At 36.9% G+C, this 27,166-nt stretch overlaps 1 protein-coding gene across 1 annotated transcript in view; it reads right to left on the reverse strand.

Moving 5' to 3' along the window:
- ESF1 (ESF1 nucleolar pre-rRNA processing protein homolog) overlaps positions 1-27,166 on the reverse strand; it is a 67,896-nt gene that overhangs the window by 16,666 nt on the left and 24,064 nt on the right. Inside the window, exon 10 of the mRNA XM_045833678.1 lies at positions 4,301-4,422. Within this exon, the coding sequence (XP_045689634.1) occupies positions 4,301-4,422 (122 nt within the window). The remainder of the gene's footprint in view (positions 1-4,300; positions 4,423-27,166) is intronic.

The raw sequence follows: 27,166 nt of genomic DNA on the forward strand, positions 1-27,166 counted from the left end.
AGGGCTTCCTTTTGATATTATATCCTTTTAACAACAGAACTTTTAAGAAATTTTTAATGAAAAATTATAATAGATTCAGCAGTAATATATTTCTAACAAAGATTATAAACTTTGTATCTATTCATATTTCTTTAACTGTTTTTTTAGACCTAAACTATAACTATTATCAACTATCTTGCGTAAACATTCATTCATTTCTTCAGTAATCATTTTGAATATCAAAACTGAAGTCACAGAAAGGAAAAGGGGAAAAATATTTATTTATTTACTTATTTAATTATTAAAGATTTTATTTGTTTATTTTTAGAGGGAAGGGAAGGAGACAGATAGATAGATAGATAGATAGATAGAAACATCAATGTGTGGTTGCTGGGAGTTATGGCCTGCAACCCAGGCATGTGCCCTGGCTGGGAATCGAACCTGTGACACTGGTTCGCAGCCCGCGCTCAATCCACTGAGCTATGCCAGCTAGGGCGAAAAATATTTATAATTTGAAGAAAATTCTTGAAACTCTTGTCTATATGGAGAATCTGTGGTATTGGAAGGGATCTGCTGAAATCCAAGTCCGTGAAGTCTAGAATAAACTAGGCACTCAACAAATGTATTTTTAATGTTATTGATAAAATGAGTCCAGTCTTAGTCTAATAAAGGGAAAGTGCCTAACAAATGAAAATCAAGGGTATAATTTATTTTATATAAATAAAATTAAATGGTTGCTAAAGGTCTCAGAAACAAGTGACTACTATACTGACCCCATCAAGACCTACTTGTAAGTCTTCCAATAAACTGATTGCTTAACAACTTCTGAAATTATCCCATTTAAAAATATTTCACTACTTAGTTTTAAAGGAAGTTCTAGGGAAGAAGAGAGGTAGCATATCAATGTGGCCAGGGGTCTTACCCCATTTCTTCATTTTACTATCCATTTCCAGAAACACTGACTACACTTAGAGTACAAAAATCACCCTATTGCATCATTCAATTTTGCTACTCTCTTACCTTTACTAGCACTAACAGTCACAACTGTACCAAAAGCATAAGCTTACATATTACAGAGACAACACAGTACCGTAGAAAGAACACTGGAGTGAGAGCTGGACTCTGGTCTTGGCTTGGCCATTAACAAGCTATGTATCCTCAGGCAAATCACTTAAATTTTTACAACTATAAAACATCAGAGATGAATGAGAAGTAATCATTTAAGATTCTTCAAGTTGTGATTAGTGATACCATCTTAAGAAAATGACTTTACTGTCAGAATGCTACATTCTGGTGACAAGATAAGGGTATTTTCAAGGTAAAAACTGTAAGTGGTCTCTGCTACCATTACTAAAAACTCTAATTGTGCAAAATATGTTACAATGAGAGTCAAATCAGATTTTTATGCACAGCATATTATCAGAAAAAATATCCTTAATAAATGGACTTAATAAGATGTAAAAGGATAATATATAATATTGAAAAGTGAAAACTGTGATTGAAAATAAAAAATGTATAGAAAATTTTATTAATATGAAATACTTTTCTAGGTATATCCTCAGGTAAAGAAGTCTATATGGACTTCTGGCCAAGATGGAGGCGTAGGTAGACACACTGTGCCTCCTCGGACAACCAAATTAAGGACAACAATTCAGAAACTAAACAACAACCAGAAATGACAGAAAATTGGAATGTATGGAAGTTGGACAACCAAGGAGTTAAAATGGACACTTTCATCCAGACCAGTAGGAAGAGCAGAGTTAGGCAGCTGGGTGGAGAGGGGTCAAGGCACAAAAATCAGTGGCATTGGGTATGTGAGGCATCCTGGGCGCACAAGACTACAGCAGGTGGACCCTGGATGCACAGGCAGTGGCTGGCAGATCCCGGACACAGGGTGGCAACAGACAGACCCAGCAAGGCAGCGATTGTGAAGGGAGGCACTGTGAGCAAGGCAGCTGGTGATGGGCAGTCCCACATTCATGCCTGTACATGAATGTGGGTCCCCGTGCTGGGAAGTAGAGCCTCGGGGCACTGATTGAAAACACCTGTGGGGGTTGAGGCATAGGGAGAGACTCCCAGACTCACAGGAGAGTTCATTGGAGAGACCCACGGGGTCCTAGAATGTGCACAGCCCACCCACAAGGGAATTAGCACCAGAAAGGCCCAGTTTGCTTGGAGGAAGTGGCGGAAGGTACTGAAATCCAACAGAGAGCAGAGCAAGCACCTTTGTTCCCTCTCGGACCCGGCCCCTACATACAGTGTCACAACCCAGATAACTGGGTTGCCCCACCCTGGTGAACACCTAAGGCTCCACCCCTCATACACAACAGGTGCTACAAGACAGAAAAAAATGGCCCAAACAAAAGAACAGATCAAAGCACCACAGCAAATACTTTCAAGCGATGAGGAGATAGCCAACCTATTAGATGCACAGTTCAAAGCACTGGTGATCAGGATGCTCATAGAATTGGTTGAATTTGGTCACAAATTAGATGAAAAAATGAAGGCCATGCTAAGTGAAATGAAGGAAAACGAATGGAACCAATAGGGATGGGAAGAAAACTGGGACTCAGAATCAATGGAGTGGACCAGAAGGAAGAAATAACCAAACAGAAAAGAATGAAGAAACAAGAATTCAAAAAAAAATGAGGAGAGGCTTGGGAACCTCCAGGACATCTTTAAATGTTCCAACAGCTGAATTATAGGGGTACCAAAAGGGGAAGAGGAAGCGCAGCAAGTGGAAACGTTATTTGAACAAATAATAAAGGAGAACTTCCCCAATCTGGCAAAGGAAATAGACTTCCAGGAAGTCCAGGAAGCTCAGAGAGTCCCAAAGAAGTTGGACCCAAGGAGGAACACACCAAGGCACATCATAATTACATTACCTAAGATTAAAATGAAGGAGAGAATCCTAGAAGCAGCAAGAGATAAGGAGACAGTCACCTACAAAGGAGTTCCCATCAGACTGTCAGCTGATTTCTCAGGAGAGACCTTGCAGACAAGAAGGGGCTAGAAAGAAATATTCCCAGTCATGAAAGGCAAGGACCTACATCCAAGATTGTTCTATCCAGCAAAGCTTTCATTTAGAATGGAAGGGCAGGTAAGGTGGTTCTCAGATAAGGTCAAGTTAAAGGAGTACATTATAACCAAGGCCTTATTATATGAAATGTTAAAGGGATTTATCTAAGAAAAAGAAGATAACATATATGAACAGTAAAATGACAGCAAACTGACAATTATTAACTACACCTAAAACAAAAACAAACTAACCAAACAACTAGAACAGGAATAGAATCACAGAAATGGAGATCACATGGAGGGTTAGCAACAGGGGAGTGAGAGGAGGAGAGAGGGGGGAAAAGGTACAGAGAATAAGTAGAATAGATGGTAGGGAGAAAATAGACAGGGGGAGGGCAAGAATAGTATGGGAAATGTAGAAGCTGAAGAACTTATGACACATGGACATGAACTAAAGGGAGAGAATGTAGGTGGGAGAGGATGTGCAGGGTGGAGGGAAATGAAAAGGGGAATGCGGTAACTGTAATAACATAATCAATAAAATATATTAAAAAATAAAATGTCCATTTAACTACACACTGATCTTATATAAACATTAAGAGGAATTATACTTTCATTAAAAAGAGATTATTTAACTTTTATAAAGATAGGAAGAAATTTTCCTTATTTGAAAGTGCTATTTATTCTTGTAGAAAAATTGTAGAATGTAGAAAAATTGAAATTGGATAAACTATATGCAATAATTTCTTGTCCATTTTCTTAACTGATGTTCCACATAATAAAAATCTCCTCATAGTTTTGTATATCATTCAGAAAAAAATATCCTTTTTCTATCTTTCAAAGAGATTTGTATGTCTAATGGCTTGTTCTAGACTTTGCCTCATCAATGACATTTTCACAGGGCATTTATATATCATAATTTCAAGGGTCTAGGAAATAATACAGTACACTTTTAAAAGTTAAAAAGTCTATATGCACCTATTCCTCAAAAACAGAAGAGAAGCAAACTGTTTTACATCTCCATATCAATTAAACTTTGTATTTTATTTAGGTAGCATGTAAATGGAAAATATTAGAGCACAGTGGCTGTGGGTTAAAGTGGCTTTGGGTTCTTACTAGACTTTATACAACATTATGTAGCCTTGTTGAAAACACATAACCTACTGGCTATTCCCTTTTCTTTTTCTTAAAACTGCAATGGTAGTAAAACCCACCTCAGAGAGTTGCTACCTTATGAGATAATGGCTGCTAAGCATCATTCTCATGCATGGCTGTTCAATAAATATTTGGTCATGTTTGATACCTTCTGTTTCTTTTTCAGTCTTTTCTTTTCTTTTTTCTTCTCTAGAAATTGTTCCCAAGGGGTCAGTTTATCCTTTCCCTCCAATTTGTTTTTGACCATTTCTTCTGCACTTTCTTTAAGACCTAAGAAAAACATAGAAATAGTTAAGTTTAAAATGTAATTTACCAAAAAGGTAATTTATATTTATTTAATAGAGTAACAAGATAAAATGCAAGATCACAGAATAATGTAGGATCAACTTATATGAAACCTATTTCCTAATAGCAAACAATGATAAACCTAACCAAAACAAAACAAAACAAATAAACCCAGTAACTTGAAATATGATTAAGGCACTGAAGAAAAATTCTTTATTTAGGCTCAAATTTTATTTCTCCATACTTAATTGCTTTGAGATTCTAAGAAAAATTCTGGGAACAGGTGACTAACAAAAATTAATTGGTAAGGCAATCCCTGTTGAAATACCCTAGAAGAAAGTATTCTCATAATCACTCCTCCAGCACTCTGTGAGGTCACATCTTTAAGATCAAAAGGACCACTGAGGTCAGATTCCAGTTCGTATGGTTTAACTCTTTCAATGCTGTTATTTGCTCTTGTACTTTAATTCTAAAGGTCTTTGTTTCTTATATTTTACAGTTCCTGAATGTTACTAGGGGTTATGTAATAGCTGGAGTGGGTGAGAAGGTAAAAGAAAAACCTCCAAAGATGATATATCAGTCCATGAAGACCCTCATCAATGCCAAAGTAAAGGAAATAGGACTTCTGTATTGTCCCCTTTGATAATAAAAATGTTTGCTTTATTTTCTAGTTTTTTTTTTGGAGGTCACGGTTGGTTTGAGGGGAGAGGGGGCTTCAATATTTAGATGACACATACTCCATTAAAAAAGCAATAATTATGGAATGATTTTTAATGCTGACATGGTCAATCCAGATCAACTTCTCAGATATATTTTAAATTCTAAGACAATGAAAACAATCTTAAAGATATAATAATTCCCTTTTATTCTGAGACTGAGAGTTCAGCAACTTGCCTAAGAACATGCTGTGAGGAAGCTACAAAGATGACATTTGAACTCTTGATCATTTTATGTATTACTATCAAAAATGCTGATTTCACCTAGAATAAAGAAATATATAGCCCATGAGTAAAATCTAAAGCTCTGGCCTCAGGTCTGTCACCTACAAAATGAGGTTGGTTTAGATAAAAAGTATGCAATTTTCTTCCCCCACATACACCATTTACCCACCTCAAAGAACATATGCGGTAGAAGTTCAAATATATACAACAACTACAAGTAGTGCTTTGACTCTTGTGCCCCAAAGAACAGCATAAGACAGGTATAACAGATGATCTCTAAAGTCCCTTCCTGGCTTTTAAACTCAGACTTAATCTCCACATTTCTGACTTAGAAAAGTATTAAATTATATGTACACTCAAGGTTAGGTAGATTTGTTTTTATAACATACTGCTGGTACCATCTCTAATTTATTGGGTGTCAAATCAGAAACACAACTCTCAATTTAAAAATATTGCTTATGAGAAAACACCATTCCCTTTACTGAACAGTTTTCAGGAGAAATGTGTACTGTATAAAACTAAGTCCAGATCTCTGACCAAATCAAAAGATACACAGCACCTAGGAAATATAAATTGGGATCTCCATTTGGGAGAAAGCAGCAAATCCTGACAAAATAATTTTTTTTTAAAGAATTTCTTTTTTTTTTTAATATTTTATTTATTTATTTTTAGAGAGGGAAGGGAGGGCGATAGAGAGAGAGAGAGAAACATCAATGTGCAGTTGCTGGGGTTTATGGCCTGCAACCCAGGAATGTACCCTGGCTGGGAATCGAACCTGGGACACTTTGGTTCCCAGCCCGCGCTCAATCCACTGAGCTACGCCAGCCAGGGCCTGACAAAATAATTTGATTTCCAATAACAACAACAAAAAAATAATTTGTACATTATGTCCAAGGGTCAGCACAATCAATCCAGTTTCACATTCTAAATATGCAGAATTATATTATTACATATGTTTAATAATAATCTTAAGGTAGTTTACTATAATTTCCAAATAAACTAAGATTTTATTACTCAAAAATATTCAATGATGCCCTGGCTGGCCTACCTCAGTGGATTGAGCGCGGGCTGGGAACCAAAGTGTCGCAGATTCGATTCCCAGTCAGGGTACAAGCCTGGGTTGCAGGCCACAGCCCCCAGCAACTGCACATTGATGTTTCTTTCTCTTTCTCCCTCCCTTCCCTCTCTAAAAATAAATAAATAAAATCTTTTTAAAAATATCAAAAAAAATTCAATGAAATAATTGAATTTCAATGAATAATATTTAGAGATTTTTTTCAATAAAATGTATTCTGATTACAATCGTACATCACACAATGATAAGGATACCTTCTGAGAAATTCATTGTTAGCCAATTGTGTTGTGTGAATATCACAAAGTAGCCTCATACAAACATACATGGAATATTCTCCTACATGTACAGCTAAGCTTATTGTATAGCATATTACAGAGTACAAGCCACAGCATGTTACTGTACTAAAGACTGTAGGCAGCTCTAATTACAGTATTTGTGTATCTCAACATATCTAAATATTTAAAAAAGTACAATAAAAATATGGTATAAGATAAAAAATGATACACTCCTATAAGGCATTTATCATGAAGGAGGCATGAAAGACTAAGTTGCTCTGGGAGAGTCAGTGAGGGAGTGGAGAGTGAATGTGAAAGCCCAGGACATTACTATACACCAGAGATTTTCAATTGGTGTGCCACAAAAAAACTTCAAAACATTCAATACCTATTTAATAAGGAACACTGACCTCTTCTCCCTTATACTGCTAAATAAAAAAAATGACAACAGCCAACAGAATAATAGCCATCCAGTGTGAATGAATCAAAATTATACTTATTTTTCTGGTGTGCCGCAGAATATCAGTAATCAGTTTATGTGTGCCATGAGATGAAAAAGGTTGAAAATCAGTGCTATATACTACTGTAGACTTTGGAGACACTGCGCATTTAGGCTACATTAAATTTATTGAAAAATATTTTAGCTTACTATAACATTTTTGCTTCATAAACTTCAATTTTTGTACTTTGGTCATAACATTTAGCTTAAAACACACATTGTATATATGTACAAAAATATTCCTTTTAATATTCTTATCCCATAAGCTTTTTTCTATTTAAGGTTTTAACTTTTTAGCTTAAGTTTTTTTGTTGTTGTTAAAAACTAAGACAGAAGCACACATCAGCCTAGGCCTACAAAGGGTCAGGATCATCAATATCACTGTCTTCCACCTCCACATCTTGTTCCCCTGGAAGGTCTGCAGGGGAAATAACAGGCATGGAATTATCATCTTCTATGACAACGATGCTTTTTTTCTGGAATACCCCCGAAAGACTTGCCTGAAACTCTTCTTGAGAAGGTGTCCCTCTTTTAAGAAATATATCCATGGCAGTTTGCATGTAAGCAGATAATGCAACATGACCATTCCCCTCTATTAATGAAAACCTTTCAGTGTTAGGGTTCATGTTTCCAAAATTTTAAGGAACTTGCTGAAGTCTATAAAAGTTTCTGCTAAACCTTTTGCTGTGAATTCTCTTGAGGGTTCTTCTTTTACTTCTTTTCAGCTATGTATTCCTTTTCAGGTTCCAGTAATTCCTTGTTAGTCAATTCCTCAGGAACTACCTGTAGGAGCTCCTCAATGTCATTCTCATCAACACCCCGATTAGATTATAGTTGTTGACACCTCAACCACAGCTCTGTTGATTGTTACAACGTCCTCCTCATTCTTGGCAAATCCTTTGAAGTCATGAACAAACCTCTTGAGTATGTTATTCTAGAACACAATCATATACTCCCTTGTGATATCAACCAAAGCCCAAGCAAGGTTCTTGATGCAGTTATAGATGCTGCAATTGTTTCAGAAATGCACCAGTGTCTTTTCAGTGTCTTTCTCAGCTGCAACCTGGGCAAAGGTCCTCCTTGGGCTGCAGGCCTCAAAAGCTGCTATAACTCCTTGATCCATTGGTTGCATCCAAGATGTGGTGTTTGGAAAGAGAAACACTACTTTGATATTGGGATGAAAATCACTAGTAAAAGGAGGATGTCTATGAGCATATCAATAATAAATAAAATCCTGAAAGGTATGTTATTTTTCAAACAGTACCTCTCCATTTTGCTGATACAGCAATTTAGGAGGGCATCTTGGAAGAGAAGCTTGGTCATCCATGACTTCTTATTGCTCCTGTGATACAATGCCAGTGTGTGCTTAGTGATGTGCTTGAAGGCCCTGGGCTTCTTACTGTGCCAGATCACAAAGGGTTTCAATTTGTAGCCTACAACATTGCCTCCAATCATTACTGTTATCCTGTCCTTAAAAGCCATGAAACCTAGCATTGACTTGGCCTCCTTATGGGTGAAGGTCCTTTTAGGCATCCATTTTTAGAATAGGCAGGTTTCATCCATATTGAATATTTGCTCTGGCAAGTAATTTTCCTCCATAATCAGCTTCTCTAGAGTTTCCAAAAATTCTTCAGCTGCCTAATGTACATTAGCACTTGAAGACTCACCACTCACCTTCACATTATGTAATGAAAATTTAAACCACCCATAGCAGTAACTTCAACAACTTAATAGGGTCCAGTCTTTTTTTCAACATCACAAATAAAATTTTTGCATTGGCCATGATTGTCATGATGCTGAGAGGGATACACTTATGTGTCTGGTCTTTAATTCAGGTCATTAGAAGTTTCTCCAGGTCTAATATAGGTCCTTTATAAGTTTGTTTTAGTCACGCTGCCTTTAATGAAGCAGATCCCTTAATGGCTTCCATCACTTTGTTCTTATTCTTCAAGATTATAGCCATGGTGGAATGGGAAATGCCTGACTAGCAAGCAATAACCATCACTGATTTTCCATCTTTGTAGTCCTTAGCCACTTTTCAAAAAAATTAAAAAAAATTTAGTTTTAAATAGAGGGGAAAGGAGGAAGAAAGAGAGAAACATCAATGTGTGGTTGCCTCTTGCACACCCCCTACTGGGGACCTGGTCCACAACCCAGGCTTGTGCCCTCACTGGGAATTGAACTGGTGACCTTTTGGTTTGCAGGCTGGCACTCAATCCACTCAGCTGCACCAGCCAGGTCCTTTCAAGAAACTTAAAAAATTATAAGTAGAAAGAGGACATTCTAATGAAAAATAGGAAATACATACACCATTAAGACAGTCAAGATATCATTATCAAGTATTATATAATGAACATAATTGTATGTGATATACTCTTATACACCTGGCAGCACTGGTTTGTTTATAACATCCCCAAACATAAGTAATGTACTGCATCACAATGTTACAATGATTACATTACTAGGTGATACGAAATTTTCAGCTCCATTATAATTTTACAGGACCACTTTTGTCTATGTGGTCTGGTCTATCTCTGACCCAAACATTGTTATGCAGCACATGACTGTATCTTTGATCCGTAAAACTTAAAATTTACTTCTAGCTTAGCATGGTGCTAAGGAAAGTTCTTTGTTATTGTCTCTTTTGGGTGACTAGAACATTGGTCTGATGTGTCCCAATCAGTATGTGTGTCTATTTCACAGGGAAGTGAATCTTGACTTTTTTTGGGAATGTGAATACCTTGAGAATTTGATATCTCCCTGAAACAATGTAATGGTAAAACTTGCATACAATGTTCAGAGAGTTTATGGAAAACCAATGTTCCATAACCACGGGCCTCAGGAAGCCCGGGCCTTCGGCAAAGAACATGTATAGGGGCTGTGGAGGTCTATGGGAAGATGGGAATCTATTTCCCACAACTTCAAAACTGACCATCACAGACATTTGCAGGTTTACCTCAGGGTTTCTCATTTCAGCACTAATGCCATTTTGGATCAGGCACATTCTTTGTTGTTAATGATAATTTTGTGCATTGTAGGATTTTTAGCAATATCTCTGGCCTATCCAAGAGATGTCAGTAGTCCCCCTTGTGAAAATAAAAAATGTCCCTAGATATTGCCAAAAGTCCCCTTGGGGGGCAAAATCACCCCTAGTTGAGAGCCACTGTGCTAGAAAATGATTAGAAAACATTTCTGAAAACAAGGGTTATTTCATTATTTGTACTATATAAATGATGTCGGTTTTTGGGGGGTATCTGATTACATAATGTCTTTTCCACTTTAGAAGTTTCATCTGAGTACGCCTTTTCTTCCAACTAGACCAAAGGCAACTAAAGTTACCTTCTTTTGTACTCCACAATATTTAGTATAGTGCCAGACACATAGTAACTACTTAAACACTTAACTGATCTCTCTTGAAGGAAGGATTCTTATTTCAAGCCAACTGTTTGATCTTGCATGTTTGGAACATATTCTCTCCAACAGAAAATGAATCAAAACTTTAAGATCTAAATAAATGGCCTTTATACCAGAGTGATTCATGTGGTTTTTAAAAGAACCTATAGCTCTAGACTCATTCATGAAATATTTATTCCCAGGAAATATTTTATATTTTTCTGGCACTTAGTTTGTTTACAACAATAAATAATATCTTCAGTTAAATACAGTCTATTTTTTGGCCTGGCTTTCACATAATATACCAAAATAGTAGAATGACAAACACATTGCAATGAATTAACACACCACAATAACTTAAAAATGCTTTGTTCTCATTGTCATTATGAGGTCATTTAAATCTCTTGCCACAGATCACAGTTGTTTATGTTCTAAGTTCTTAAAAATATGCTCATCCCAGAAGCCTCTTGGCATATGCACAAGAACATTCTTCAGACAGTTTTAGCTTCATTTGAGAACAGCCACTATGTGACTGAAAAACAACTTAACTATAACTGTTTTTAGTTTTGCACAAATTTGTTTAAAAAAATTTTTAATTTATATTCAAGGACTGCCATAGTAGTTAAAAATAACATCAATAATGCTACAAATAAGGGGTAAGAAACTCTTTCAAAGCCAACCATGAACATAGATGACTCAATTATGACAATTATATTGAATTATTGTCATAATTTGCATACACAGAATACTTTATAATATTCTTTCAAAATCCATTAAAACAAAAACATATTTCTCTTGATTCTACTCATTTGAAATACTCAAAATATCTTCAAGGGACAGGACATGAATAACTTAACTAGGTACTATAATTGGTTTTGTTTACAAAAACAAAATGAACATTTTATGATATCTGATATAAGGACTTTTTATTTAAATGAAGAGTTAGGATCTACTGAGAATATTTATGAGTGCTTATAGCTCAATCTTTATTTATGGTTGTATGTTGAAATCAGACTATGTAACACTCAATTTCAAAAGCAGCTTTTGAAATGAAACTAACCTCCACCACCACCACCAAAACTCCCAACTTGGAATTCACTCTGGGTATAAGGATTTTTAAAGGAAATCTACCAACCATGCCCTGAGGAACACTAGCATGGAAGGTACTTCAAAATGGCTAGTTATCCCAAATGGGGAGATGAAGAACACATTTACTTATATAACTAATAGAGGTCACAGAGACATTTGGTCCATATGGGTAATGAAGATTTTCACCAGCAGTGTTTTTTTTTCCCTATGGTAATCAAGTGATTATGTACACAAGGTACCCTTAAAACATACTGAATGAGCTAAACTATATTCTTTTACTTTGTACCATTTATCACAGTTGGAAATTATATTTATTTATGGGATTTTTAAGAATTATTATTATTAGTAAGGCTATCTTCTTTACTAGGTTGCAAGCTCCATGAGGGTAGAGGCCATAGCTGCCCCCCGGCCAAAGGTACCTGGTATAGTAAATGTCTGTTGAATGAAAGTAAAAATGAAATAATAAATTAGTCAAATTTGTTTCTAACCTCATGGACAGGGAGCAACAATGCATGAAATTAAAAAGTAAAATAACAACTAGCTTTGGAAACAACAGTAAACAGCAAAAATTACTAATCAGCCAAAGCCAACATAAGTCCTTTGTATGGCGCTTAACACTGTTACATCTACTACATGGAAACAATGGAGACAGCTATAATACAAATAATAAGATTAAGAGGGTATAGGCGAGCTAGATGAGGGACTGCTTCTCATAAAGCACTCAATGATGTATCCATAGAAAATACTATATGCTGAATGAATAAATGTTAATGCTCTTTGATGTTGATTGTCTAAAAACTATTTCAGTGGGTAGGAATTGTTTTATATTTATCTGTAATTGGAACTTATACTCTAACCTCTTCTAAATCTTTTACTCTCCCCTAAAATGATGTCTTCCATTTGCAAATATATGGGAGGTCCTCAAATACTATTTTGCTCAATGTCACTTTGTTACAAGTGAGATGCCATAGGAAATATAACTGCTGTATATATCAATTAGCCTGTGAAAAAATTAGTTTCATTATACATTGTTTTGCTTAAAGTCACAGAACCTATCAAAGACAATGAGTGAGGATTCACTGTATTCAGTTTACTCTGAACCAAGCTCTCCTTAATTCTTGGAACCAGACAGTCTTAAAAAGCTGACTTTAAATACAAAACATTTGAGCCTTATTAGGGAGCTATTGTTTCCTATATTTTCTGTACTTTATTTGTATGTTTTCTTTGTGTCTCAAGTAGTTTGAGCACAATGCACATAAGATCAAGCTGTTCTAATACTAACAGATGAAAATTCTGACCAAGCCTGGTGAAGCCATTCTATTTAATTTATGGCAAAGAAGATTGAAGAACTACTTGTCCTACTGTTTATTTTTAACACATGATGTTTACAGACAAGGTAGAAAATACATGAAAACTTTTAAATGAAAAGCTAAGATATGGAATTTCTCTGAGTCTAGTCACAAGAAAGTTCAAATAGAAATGTTAAACTATCTGAGAGGCAGGGAGTTTTTCTGGGGGACATATACTCATTTGCTATGGTGGAGTATGGATCTTGGGTTTTAATGGGCTGCTAGTCAAAGAGGCAGGAGACAATATTTGAAGCCTCATCATGGTGGAAAGTTCCAACAGAGACAGACCATACTGTGAAACCAGTAAGTGGGTGCTGCTCCTTTTTTGACAACTCAGAGGGACTATGTGATTGTTTAGGCTTTGGCTATGGGAAGAAAAATGTAAGTAAAAATACATTTTTCCCCAGAGCATTTATAACCCACAAACCCACAAATCCACAGTATTGTGGCTAGAATTCATACTATCTGTGTGGGCCAGAACACCCCAATCCAAAAATTTGGTTTCAATTGGTTTTGGATTGGAAATGCCTTTAGGAACCAAGCAAATACTCTCTAAAAAAAGGCACTTTTGACCCAGGCCTTAGAGAATTCCCATAGGTAAAGAAAGAGCCAAGAACAATGAGATCACAATAAAAATTCAATATGAACCAGAGTAAACAGAAACAAAATAACAGAAATAAGACCTATAAAGATTATAGATTCCGGAATTACTCAGATACAGCATATAAAATCAGTACATTAAAAAAAGAGGATATTAAAAATAAGATTATCAAAAGTATGAGACAGATTAGAAGAAAATAAAAATCCCTGAAGTAAAAAACATAACTGAAATTATAATCAATGACCAAGTAAACAACAGACTATAATGGGGTAAAGAAAAAATTAATGAACTGAAAGACAGAACTGAAGAAATTACCCATTATGCTGCATAGATCCAAAGGTATGGAAAACATGAGTTATCACATGGAGAACGAAAAGGTACCACATGTGTCAAATAGGATTTCCAGAAGGAGAAAGTAGAGAAGATGAGGAAAACGTAGTATTTTAAGAGAAAATGCTAAGATGTTTTCAGAACTGATGAAAGATACTAATCTTAGGATTCTGGATATCCAATTAATTCTAAACAAGATAAAAGCAACAAAGAAAAAATGACCTAGATACACCACAGTGAAACCCGTAACAGTAAACTATTTCAAAAGCTAGAACAAAAGGCAGCATTGTGGAGCAAGGCTAACCCTTTCCTTACAGGGGATTATCCAAGTGGAATGGCAAATGTAGCCCAGCCCTATTGGAAAGCCCATAAGCATGTGTCGGCATCGCAGGATGCCAAACCCACAGATTGGCTTTCCCATGGGAAATCAGCCCTGCATTATACCTAGGCTGCTTTAAGGCTTGCTCTTGCTAAAACTCCCTCACTCTGAGTTCAGGCAGCAAATGCTTACTGCGTATCTTTTAAAGTAACTTCCTGAAGTCTGTGCTAATTCTCCCAAGGACTGAAATTAACTAGACCAATTACTTTCATCATTCCCTTGCATTTGCAACATTTTTTCCTTGTTAATCTGTAGGAAGTAATCAGTAACATCCTTTCCTTTGTTATCTGTAAAAAGTAATTACCAAAAGCAAACCTAAGCATAATGAATGAGAACGTTCTTTGATGTATGCTATTAGAAAGCCAATAAAAGCCTGTCAAGGCAGGGGTTGAGGCAGTTCTCCCATTGAGAGAGTGTCTGTGCTGTCCCTTTTTCTCCACAAGACTTCAGTAGTCCATGTGAATTTGTTTCGTCTCATCCGCGACACTGCCGACACTGTTGGCCAGAGTCTGCGTCATTTCCTGATGGGGTCTAACAGTGGGCCCCTGGGCCCTGGGATTAATGTAGTATGCTCTGCAGTTAAGTGGTTTCCTCTATGTATCTCTGTCAACAGGAGTCAAGGGGAAGGAGCACACAGTAAATCTGCCCCTTCTCCAGGAAGGGGTTAAGAGGGGAACTGTTATGGCATATCCATGGCAACAGCAGATATTCTTCCCTCCTTAATTTTCAATAGCAACAATCTCACCACCAAAATCTGCCTGGAACCTACCAGGAATAATCTCTTTGTGCCTTTTATACCTATTTATTTTGGTCACCACAAAAAGCCTCTAATTATCAAGTGCCCCCTAATCTCCCATGTTCTAATCTTCTGAAGTTAAATGTCTATCCACTCTTCTTCCACCATCTCCCTCTCCCTTGAACTCTCTCTACCACTAAATTCTCTGGAATTCACAATGCATCATCAGTAAAAACTCAATTATGTAATTCTGAACTTTTTTTTTTTAATCTTCTTGCTCTAAGTGAAACCTGGTTCTTTTCTAGGGAGACACAGCCCATTCAAATGTTTTTGTTGGTGATGGTGGTGGTGGTGTTTGTTTTCTGCACAGAGCCCTCATATCAGCTGGCCTAGGTGGAAACATGTGTGTATATGTGGGGGTCATTAGGGCTCTTCATCCAGTTTTAAGAAGTGTGGTATGACTGGTCCAGGGTCAGGCAGACTAACAAGAGTGCTAAACAACAGGTACATGCAGTTTTGACACTTTGGTACATTTCAGAGGTGGCATGTCAGATTATTGGGGGAAAGGGCAGATTATTCAAAAAGTGGAACAGAATAAAAAAAGATTTTCTAAGCCCTGGCTGGTGTAGCTCAGTGGATTGAGCGTGGGCTGGGAACCAAAGTGTCCCGGGTTCGATTCCCAGCCAGGGTACATGCCTGGGTTGCAGGCCATAACCCCCAGCAACTGCACATTGATGTTTCTCTCTCTCTCTCTCTCTCTCTCTCTATCTCCCTCCCTTCCCTCTCTAAAAATAAATAAATAAAATCTTTAAAAAAAAAAGATTTTCTATGTAGAATAAAATGAAATTAGATCCTTTATATATTTTTAAAAAGTCAACTCCTGATGGATCAAGGACTTAAATGTCAAAAACCTTAAGCCAGTCTACCTTTGATAGAAAATAAAGGTGAACGTCAGTCTCGTCATTATAGAAAATAATTTCTTAGATGAAATGCAGAAAGCAGAAACTATTTTTAAAAGTTACCTGATAATATTAATCAAGAACATTTTTTATTAGACAACACCTCCAAGAGTGTGTGTATGTAGTTACAAATAGAAGAGAGATGTTACCTTGTAAAAAACAAAGACTAGCATCAAAGAACAATAAAGAACTCAAGATCAGTAGAAAAAGAACAAACACTATAAGAGAAAAATAGCCAAAAGATATCTCTGAGTATTTTACTGAGGAGGAAACATATATGGCCAATGAAAATATAAAGAGATGTTTTATTTTATAAGTGATAAGAGAAACACAAATCAAGTGCTGCTCATGGGAATGCAAACTAATATATCAGTACTTCACCTTATAAAGTTGAACACTCATGTGTCCTATGGCCCAGCAATTACATTCCTTGATAAATAACCAGAAAAACTGAAACACAAACTAGAAGATGTACCGAAATGTTCATAACAACATAATTTACCATAGTAAACACCTAGGAACAACCCAGATGTGTATCCAATAGTATGAATATATAAACTGTGCTATACAGCAGTCAAGTGAATAAGCTACAGCTACACAAAATACAGGTAAGTCTCAGCAATATAACATTGAGTGAGAAAAAAGCCCCAAAAGATTTAAAAATATTTGAAACAAACCCATAAACCCAGCCGTGTTAACAAAGTTAAGAGCTTTAAGAAGATATAGTTCATATAATAGAATTCATCCATTTAAAGTATACAATTCAATGGTTATTAGTACATTCAGACATGTGTAGCCATTGCCACAACCTATTTTTAGAACATTTTCCTCTTCTTGGAAAAAGAACTTATTTCTCTTTCCCACAGGACACTCCAAAATACATCTCCTTCCATATAACTACCAACCTACTTCCTGTCTCTATGGATTTCCCTGTTCTGGATATTTCATATAAAAGTGTGGTTTTTGTGACTGGCTTCTTCACTTACTGTAAAATTTTCAAGGTTCATCTACTTTGTAGCATATACATCAGTACTTCATTCCTTTTATGAAACCAACTTTTTAGAAATACTTGTAAATGAGATGAAAATATATACAATGGAAAGCAAAGTGAATACTGAAATCTAGATAATAGTTACTCAGGTATAGAGACGCAGGGAAGATCAATCAGATAAATGTTATTGCACAGTTCTAGCTCTTGTAGTAGGTTCACTATGAGGGCCATGCTGGACCAATTTTAAGAGAGGGCCTTATTAACCCAAGGATCATGACTAACTTAATTATGTGAATCAGTGGTAGATGAGAATAAAGGAACAAGTTTAATAAATCTGACTGTACCAATTTTGCTTTTTAGTAGGCACTAAAAAGAGAGAAAAAAGACAAATCACAAGCTAGGAAAAGATATCTGCAAAACATCTGACTGATAAAAAACCAGCACAGTATAAATGAAGAACTCCTATGAATCAATAAAACAAAGAATGGTACTTAAAAATGGTCAAAAAACAACAGGCATTTCACACATGAAGAAACATGAAGAAATGTTCTTCCTTATCAGTAACTAGGGAAATGCCTGATCAATCCTTTTAAATTGTAAATCAGTTCAAATCATCTCCATTTCCCATTTTATTCAGAATAAAAGCTAAATTTCACCCAGAGGTCTACAAATCCTTTGTGATTTTGCTGTTTGCCCTTAATTCTACTACACTTCAATTCTTGGTTTATTCTGCTTCAGCCATATCTGTCTACTCATTACTCCTGGTCAAATCAGAAATGCTTCACTCTCAGGGCTTTTGCATTTATTCTTTTTCTGGCCTGAAATATGTTTTTCCAGGATAATATATAGTGTGCACTGTTCTTTCCATTAGGCCTTTGTGTAAATGTCACTTTCTCAATGAAGCCTTCCCTGACCATCCAATTTAAATTGCTCCCTGCTCACATCCCCTGCAGGCTTTTTATCCTTTTGTTTACACAGTCCTTAATCACACCTGATTATTTTACCTATTTATTTGTTTACTACTCCCTTTCTCCCCACTCCTCCAACTCACAAACACTAAAACGTAGGGCCCTGTGAAGCCAGGACTTTTATCCATCTTGTTTAGTGCTGTATGTCCAGAGAAAAACACAAGCCTAGTACACACAGCAGGAACCCAACACATATTTGAGAAAAACATACAAATTAAAACTATAATGAGATACCATTACTTATTTACTCAACTGACAAAAACTGAAAAGCCTGACAATATCAATTAATGGTGAATTACAGGAACTCACATTACTGGTTAGAGTAAAATGCTACAAACACCTGGGAAAACAATTGGACTAGACTAGTCAAGGTAATTGTACACATGCTCCACAACCAAGAAATTCTACACACATCTATGAAATTCTAGCCCTGTTCAGGTGGCTCAGCTGGTTGGAGCATCAAAAGGCTACATTGTATGTTTAATTCCAGGTCAGAGCACATACCTAGAGGGAGGCTTCGATCCCTGGTTCATAAAGGAAGCAACCAATAGATGTTTCTCTCAATGTGAGAGGCATCAATGTGTTTATTGTTGATAGAGAGTGAGCGACATTAATGTCACATCAGTGTCACTCATTCTCTCAACAATAAACACATCCTCATGTAAGGATTACAATTAAAAATAAAGAAAAAGAAAGAAAAATTCTATATGTACCTAGGTGACAAGTCCAAGAATATTCACAAAAACAATAAACTATAATAATTGGCAATGGTACAGGTACATTGTGATATGGCTATAATGGAATTCTATGTAGCAGTGTAAATTATTGGGCCACATCTTCACACATGGACGAGAATAACTCTCAAAAATACAATGTTAAGACTTCAGTCAAGATGTTATCATAGATGAACATGATACCTTCTCCCAAAATCATATAAAAAATACAACCAAACTACAGAAAAACTATAATTCAGAACCACCTCAAACCTACTCGAATGGAAGTCCTACAACTAGGGATTTAAAGAGGCCACACAGAGATTGGCAGAAGGGGCAGGGATGCAGAACTGGCTGGTCCCACATTCTTGTGTGGTGGTTTAAAATTGGGAGGGATATCTTGGATGTGGAGGTCCCACCTGAGGAGTAGGGGTCCCAGTCCTTCACCAGAACCCCCAGCCCAGGGTTCCAGTGCCAGGAACACAAATCCCCATAACTTCTGGCTGTAAAAAACAGCAGAAATTGTGGCTGAATGAGACAAAGGGTTTTTGGAGTCCCAGACAGTTCCTTTTAAAAGAGCCCATCCGTGCACTACTTACTCAGACTCAGCCCCAGCACTGAGCCCCAGCACTGGAGCTCGAATGGCCTTTAAGCTCCAGTGTTGGGGCAACAGCTTCAAAGTAACCAGGGACATACTGGGAGGAACTGAATTGTCCAGAGTCAGGGCAAGAGCTGGAGGGTGGGTAGAATGGCTTTCTGCCGGACAGAAAGTGCTGGCAAAGATCACTGTTCCTTCTCTAAGATCCCTCACCCACAGAGATGACAGCCAAGTGCCATATCTGACTCTCCATCAACCTGGTTCACACTGTTTGCCCTGCCCTGGTGTTCCCTGAGATCCCAGCCCATCCAATTTGTTGGCCCATCCAAACCATTTCCAGTGGCTTTGTTATACAACTGGCCTCTCTGCCTCATGCTTCAGACTTTCCTCAAAATCTTTCAAATAAGCAGCACTTGGCCTCTGTGTACCCTCTACCTCTTGCTAAGTGGCCCCAGGCCTAGAACTAGCAGCAGCCTGCTTTGGTTCACAGCTTGGCGTCTCCTAGGCACCTCTAAGGCTGACACAGTAGCAGCCATCTTCAAATTGCTCTGTGATGTGTGCCAGGTGGCCCTAGGCAGAGGACAGGTGGTAGGTGACTTTGCACCTCCCAGGAAGCCCCATAGTCACTACAGCCAGTAGACAGTTTAAGACCATGCCAGATTACAACCCTATCACTTCCATGAGTGAAAGACTCAAGGCACAGACTCAGTGAGTACCAAAGCCTCACTAAAGCAAGTCTTGTTCTGTAGAGTTGACTCCTACACAGCAGCTCTTCCACTGTAGTCACAGCTGGTCAAAAAGGACGATTGGTCTAAAAGTCAATTCTTCCCAGTGATGCCGACAGCAATCAAGGATCAACTACAACACAGCCCACTCAGGGGAGCACCTGGAGTCCTCAGCTCAGGTGACTGGGGAGGCTGCACCACTGGGCCTTACAGGACACCTACTATACAGGGCCACTCTACCAAGTCTGGTGGTATGGCAGCTGTACCTAATACATAGAAACTGACATAGGGAAGCAGCCAAAATGCAGAAACAAAAAAAAAACAGGTCCCAAATGAAATACAGGAGAAACCTCTAAAAAGAAAATGAAATGAAATGGAGGCAAGCAAACTACCAGATACAGAGTAAAAAAACAATGGTAATAAAGATGCTCAAGGAACTTAGTGAGAACTTCAACGGCATGGAAAAAAATAGAAACTATAGAAAAGAATCAGTCAGGAATGAAAGATATACTGACTGAAATGAAGAAAAATGTACAATTTATAGGGAATCAACAGTAGAGATGATGCCAAGAACCAAATCAGTGATTTGGAGTACAAGGAAGCAAAAAATACCAATCAGAACAGCAAAAGAGAAAAAAGAATCTAAAAATATGAAAATAGTGTAAAGAGACTGCGAGACAACTTCAAGCATAGCAACATTCTCATAAAGGGGTGCCAGAAGACGAGCAAGCAAGAAATTGAAAACCTATTTGAAAAAATGATGATAGAAAACTTCCTTAACTTGGTGAAGGAAATAGACATTCAAGCCCGGGAAGCGCAGATAGTCCCAAACAAGATAAATCCAAAAAGGCCCACTCCAAGACACATCATAATTAAAATATAAAAGGTTAAAGACAAAGAGAGAATCTTAAAAGCACCAAGAGAAAAGCTGATAGTTACCTGCAAGGGAGTTCCCAGAAGACTGTCAGCAGTTTTCTCAACATAAACCTTGCAGACTGGAAGGAATCTCCAAGAAATATTCAAAGTGATGAAAAGCAAGGACCTACAACCAAGATTACTCTACCCAGCAGAGCTATCATTTAGAAGTGGAGGAGCTAAAGGGGTTCCCACACAAGAAAAAGTTAAAGGAGTTCTTCACCACAAAACTAATATATGAAATGTTAAAAGGTCTTCTTTAAGAAGAACAAAATAAAAAAGCTCAAAACTATTAACAATAAAATGGCAATAAATACCTATCTATAGGCAATTGAACCTATAAATCAAAATAAATGAACAAGCAGAACAGAAACAGACTCATAAATACAGGAAACATTCTGATGGTTGTCAGGTGGGAGAGGGTTTGAGGGGATAAATGAAAAAGGGAAGGGATTTAGAAGTACAAATTAGTAGTTACAGAATAGTCATGGGAATGTAAAGTACAACATAGGGAATATAGTCAATAATATTCTAATAAGTATGTATGGTGTCAGATGGGTATGAGATTTATTAGGATGACTACTTAATAAGTTATCTAGTGTCTACTCACTAGGGTGTACAACTCAAACTAATATAGCATTGTATGTACAGTAAATGAAAAATAAAAAAATAATTAAAAACGACAAAAAAAATTAGAATGTTAATAACATGAAAGCAATCCATCAATGGCTGAATTGGTAAGTGGAATATGGTAAATAAATAATGCAATATTATTCAGCCTTGGAAAGGAGGGAAATTCGGACATGCTATAACATGGATAAATCTTGAGGGCATTTTACTAACTGAAATAAGCCGATCATAAAAGACACTGTATGATTCCACTTACATGAGGTACTTAGTCAAAATCACGGAATAGTGGTTGCCAGGGGTTTGGTGGAAGGAAAATAAAGAGTTATTGTTTACCCTGGCTAGTGTAGCTCAGTGGATTGTGAGGGGGCCTGGGAACCAAAGAGTCACCGGTTTGATTCCCAGGCAGGGCACATGCCTGTGTTGTGGGTCAGGTCCCCAGTAGGGGGCATGTAAGAGCCTAGCACACACTGATGTTTCTTTCCCTCTCTTTCTCCCTCCCTTCTCCTCTCTCTAAAAATAAACAAATAAAATCTTTTAAAAAATTATTGTTTAGTGGACATAGAGATTCAGTTTTCAAAAGATGAAAGAGTTCTAGAAATGGATGGTGGTGATGGTTGCATAACAATATGCATACACCTATACCTAATACTGCATACTAAAAATGGTTAAGATGGTAAATTTTGTTACATGTATTTTAACACAATGAAAAAACTGGGGGAAAAATAAATGTGTTAAGGTAGTAAATTTGGGGTTTTAAGACTTTCCAGTTTGGGGATAAAACAATAGCAATAACAAAACTGCTAAAAGTTAAGTAGTGTGAGTCAATTCTGTCACAATAACATATGGAACAAGTGTAAGAAAACTGAGTTTCCTAATGAGGCTGTTAGTATACAGAATAATGATGTAGGACAACCTCAAATAGAATAGCAAAAATTCTGCTTTCAAGACCAAAGAATTCACAACTTCAAACAAATCAGCATAGCTGTGGGCTGTGGGAAACAATACATGAAACACACTTTCTTCTTGAACTGACTTCAGGCAGACTATAAATCTAAGGCAAAGTAAAAAAAGTACTACAGTCTGGAAATAGTGGCTATAGGTGCAAACAGTACAACTAATGTGATACATGTCCAGAGAGGGAAAGACTACATGAACAGAATCATCCTAGGTGCTTACAACCAGAATCCCTTATTGATTTACGTATGTAATTTGGATTCTAAAACAGCAGACAAATTAACCTGAAACTTTCTAAGTATAGGAATTTCAGCACTTTCTGAAATTACTAGTATAAAGATATCCTGTTTTTTCTTTAGATCTTTTTTAAAAAAGTCTTGGAAAAACTTGTTCTAAATTAAATCTTAGTATTAATGAGAGAAAATATTCTTTAATCCAGGAAATTGTGAGAAATTTACTAGCAACTCTATGGAGAAAATGTGCTAGCAATGTTTTTAGATAACCCTAGCTGCTTAACAGTTTTTTAGTACACATTCCACAAGTGATTCCAAAAAATTTCTTGGTGGGTGTTTCACCTTGTTACATTACAAAGCCCTTACAGTTAACCTATTAAAGATGATTCAAGGAAGAAGTGTAAACCTAAGTTTTACAATTCTAGCCACTGAACTAGCTGTGTACAAGTTATGACAGGGCATTATAAACTCGTTTCCTCCCCATTAGCAAAATACGAAGCAAACTGCAAATTCTTTTAGATTATTTTAAGTTCAGATTTTCCATTTAAAATTGTGCTGCCTAGTAAAATGAATGCACTGATTCAAAATATTTTATTTCTGCATAAAGAATAAATAATACATTGCTGTTAAGTAGAGCAAGGAAGAGCTGCACCCCCACCTCCTCTCTCAAAAAGTGGGAGTCAAGAAAGGACTATTCTTGCAGAGTGAGATAGCAAGTTAAGTGCCTGCTTCTTCTCTGGCCTCCAGGCCTCCTTTGAATGAGTAGTATCCACAACGCTGGGTGTGAATTCTTCTCTCCAAAAGTCCATCCTTCTTGCTACTCACTGCCACCTCCAGTCTACTGGCTGGCCCTCCTTTCTGAAAGCCCGGAACTTTGAATATCACGTTACCAGACTATACCACCTACAGTACCTCTTTATTGCAGATATCCAATGACTGTAGTCACTCCCCTCATTTACTGAGCTTTGGCTCACTGCTGCTCTCTCCAATACTAATTCTCCCAAAATTCTTGGTGATTTCAATATTCACACAGATGATGACCCTTCCAACACTCTGGTCCTCAGTTTACTAACTTCTTCTATACTCCACCTTATCTCAGAAATTCATTGCCAGAATCATAACTAGAACATATCATTACTAAAAATTGTATTCTCCCCATAATCTTAATTTGTATCCTACTCTTCAGCCACTATCTCCAGTCTTTCCATTTTATTCTCTCCAGTAAGTCAACACTAACAATTCTTCTGTCTCATAGGGACCTGCAATCCAGCAACCCTCTCACTTTTTCCCCATCCCTTGCTCTCAGCATACCCTCATTTCCCTCCTAACCCAACACAGATACCATGGTCCATTATTACAATCATTCCCTGGCCCCTCTCTTGCTTGGTCATACTTGGCTGACAAAAATTCTACTCTGGCTTAATCCAGAGGTCCCCTTACTCCATGCTTTCATTACACCATAAATGTGCCAAAGAAAACATACAATATGTGTTCTTACTTTACATGACCATGAATTTTAAGTACAGCCTTAGTGTTGTTCAGCAATACTATTGTTTCCCTCTTTGCCACCCTCTTAGGCACTATTTCATCAATTATTTTTTTCAAACCCTCATCACCTCCCTTATTCCTACTCTAGCTGATGATCTTACTTCCTATTTCACTAAGAAAATACAAGTAAATAGAAGAGTACCATAAGCTCCCACCACCATTTCTACCCATTACCCTCTGTGATCATAGTGTTTGACTTCTCCCCGTTACAGTAGATGAATGTTACTCACATCTACCAAAGGCTAATTCTTCCAGTTGTGCAAATATTTCAATTCCTTCTGCTTATTTCAGAATGCAGTTTTCTGCATCATTTTTTTTTTTCCTGTCTCTGGTGGAGCATTCCAAGAAGCATATAGCATGTCATTATTTTTCCCATATTAAAGAAATATGCCCTCTTGATTTCACACCCCCTTCAGTTTCCTTCCTATTCCCCTGCGACCCATTTTAGAAAAACTCAAGATCTGTCAATCCATGAGTCCATAATAACTTTAAAAAAAGAGTGGGGAGGGAGCTCTACTGGCTAGAGGGAACTCTACTAGCATTAGTTAGACATGCTAGCTAATAAATGTAGAAGGAATTATATAAGTACAAAATCAGCATTTCAAAACTAACAATACAACAGACTCAAGCAGGCAATCACCAATGAAGACTAACCAGGTAAAATGTTGGGAAACAGGATATTCACACATCCCACCAACCAGTATCATTATAAAGAAAAAAATGTGCCTTTACAATGAAAAAATCAGTTGAACATTACCTTAACTGAGTGAGCAGAGTTTACAGCACAAATAATTGAACAAATGGACATTATGTGCCTCCTGATATGAGGCAATGGGAAGTATACAATATCATTTATGGAGAATTCTGGCAAAAAGTTTTTATCTGAATTGCGAGGAAACAATCAGACAAATCCAGATTGTTGGGTATTCTATAAGCCAACTCCTATAGACATCAGGAAAGAATTACAAAACATATTTTGGAATTAGTGAGAAATCTATTATTTTATCAATATTAAATTCTCCTGATGTGATCATGACATTGTGTTCATGTAGAAGAATGTCTTTCATGTTTTTGGAAGTTACACAATGAAGTATTTTTTAGGGGTGAAGCATCATGATGCCTATAACTTCCTAACAGTCAAGTATCTCAGAAAAAGGACTTATCTGTACTTGCTGTCTTTAATTTCACTCCCCATGCTCTCTCTCTTTTTTTTAAATTTTTTTTAAAGATTTTTATTTTTATTTACTTATTTTTAGGGAGAGAAAGGGGGAGAGAGAGAGTGAGAAAGAGAGAGAGAGAGAGAATGAGAGAGAAACATCAATGTGCGGTTGCTGGGGGTTATGGCCTGCAACCCAGGAATGTACCCTGGCTGGGAATCGAACCTGGGACACTTTGGTTCCCAGCCCGTGCTCAATCCACTGAGCTACGCCAACCAGGGCTCCCATTCTCTCTTGAACCCGTATCATTCTCATCCCCTTTCCACCAAACTGTTCAGTAACACTTATGATCTCTACATTGCTAAATTCAATGTTCATTCTTAGTGTCAATGTTATTGACCAATTTCTCACTGAAATGCCTTCTTCACTTGGCTGTCTAGATATCACCACAACCCTAAATTTCCTCTTGCTTTTCTAGTAGCTTCTTCCCAGATGCTTTTAGGTGATCCTTGTTTACCTACTCAACCTCTAAATGCTGGAGTGCTCCAGGGATCTGCTTTGAATCTTTATTCATTCTTACCTATAATCACTCCCATGACATTCTTCACTTTCAGAGATTTGTATAATGAAGATTCCCAAATTTATATCTCCAGTCCTGACCTTTTCCCTGAACTTTAAACTGTGTATCTGCCTCCTTGGTGTCTCTATTTCAATATCTAATAGGCATCTTAAACTTAACATTTGACCAAAAAAAAAATTTTGAGGTTCCCTCGCAAACCTGTTCCACCCACAATCTTCATTATCTCAGGACTATTGCAACAGCCTCCTGACTAATCTCCCTTTGTTCTTGCATCCCATTTTAATTTAGTCTCAAGATAGCAGCCTTTGATATTGTTAAGAATAAGTCAGATTCTCTTCTTACTGAATCTATGAGATGATGGATGCTAATTAAACTTACTACAGCAAGCACATCACAGTGTAAGTCAAAGCATTATGCTGTCTAACTTAAACTTTTATACAGTGATGTATGTAAATTACATCTCAGTAAAACTGAAAAAAAGTCAGATCTTATCACTCATCATCTCAAACACTCTAAAAGCTTCTCATCTCACTCAGAGAACAACTTTGACCCTTTAAAATGGGCTACAAGGCCTTCAGGATCTAGCCCCATGTTACCTCTATGACCTATAGATTGTTCTCTCCTTTACTCACTCACTCATATACTTTTCCCTGCATGGCACACACTCCCTGACCTCTACTTCCTTTAGTCTCTGCTCATGTATTTTTCTTACTAGAGACTCATCTATCTTCCTCTTCACCAGAATACAGGATTTATAAGGTCAAGGATTTGTATATTTTATTCACATAAGTAGTCCAGAATAGTTTCTGGCATATAGTAGGTGCTCAATAATTATTTGAAGGCAAGGTGGGGTACTGTAGAATGTTGAATAAAAAAAAGACCAGCTATCCTTTCACAAGTGTATATCAAATCAGAGGTAACTAGGAAAAAAAAGGATTTTATCATATCTAATCTCTTTTAAGATTATAAACAAATAAATATTATGTGTTCATATAGATTAAATTTTAAATATATTATTTATATACAGCTTGCACTATTTGCAACAAAAAATATTACATAAACTGAACTATTCCTCTAGGGGAGGTAATTTA

The sequence above is a fragment of the Phyllostomus hastatus genome, unplaced genomic scaffold (assembly GCF_019186645.2).
Source record: "Phyllostomus hastatus isolate PE091 unplaced genomic scaffold, TTU_PhHast_1.1 phas_contig_17, whole genome shotgun sequence".
Lineage (NCBI taxonomy): Eukaryota > Metazoa > Chordata > Mammalia > Chiroptera > Phyllostomidae > Phyllostomus > Phyllostomus hastatus.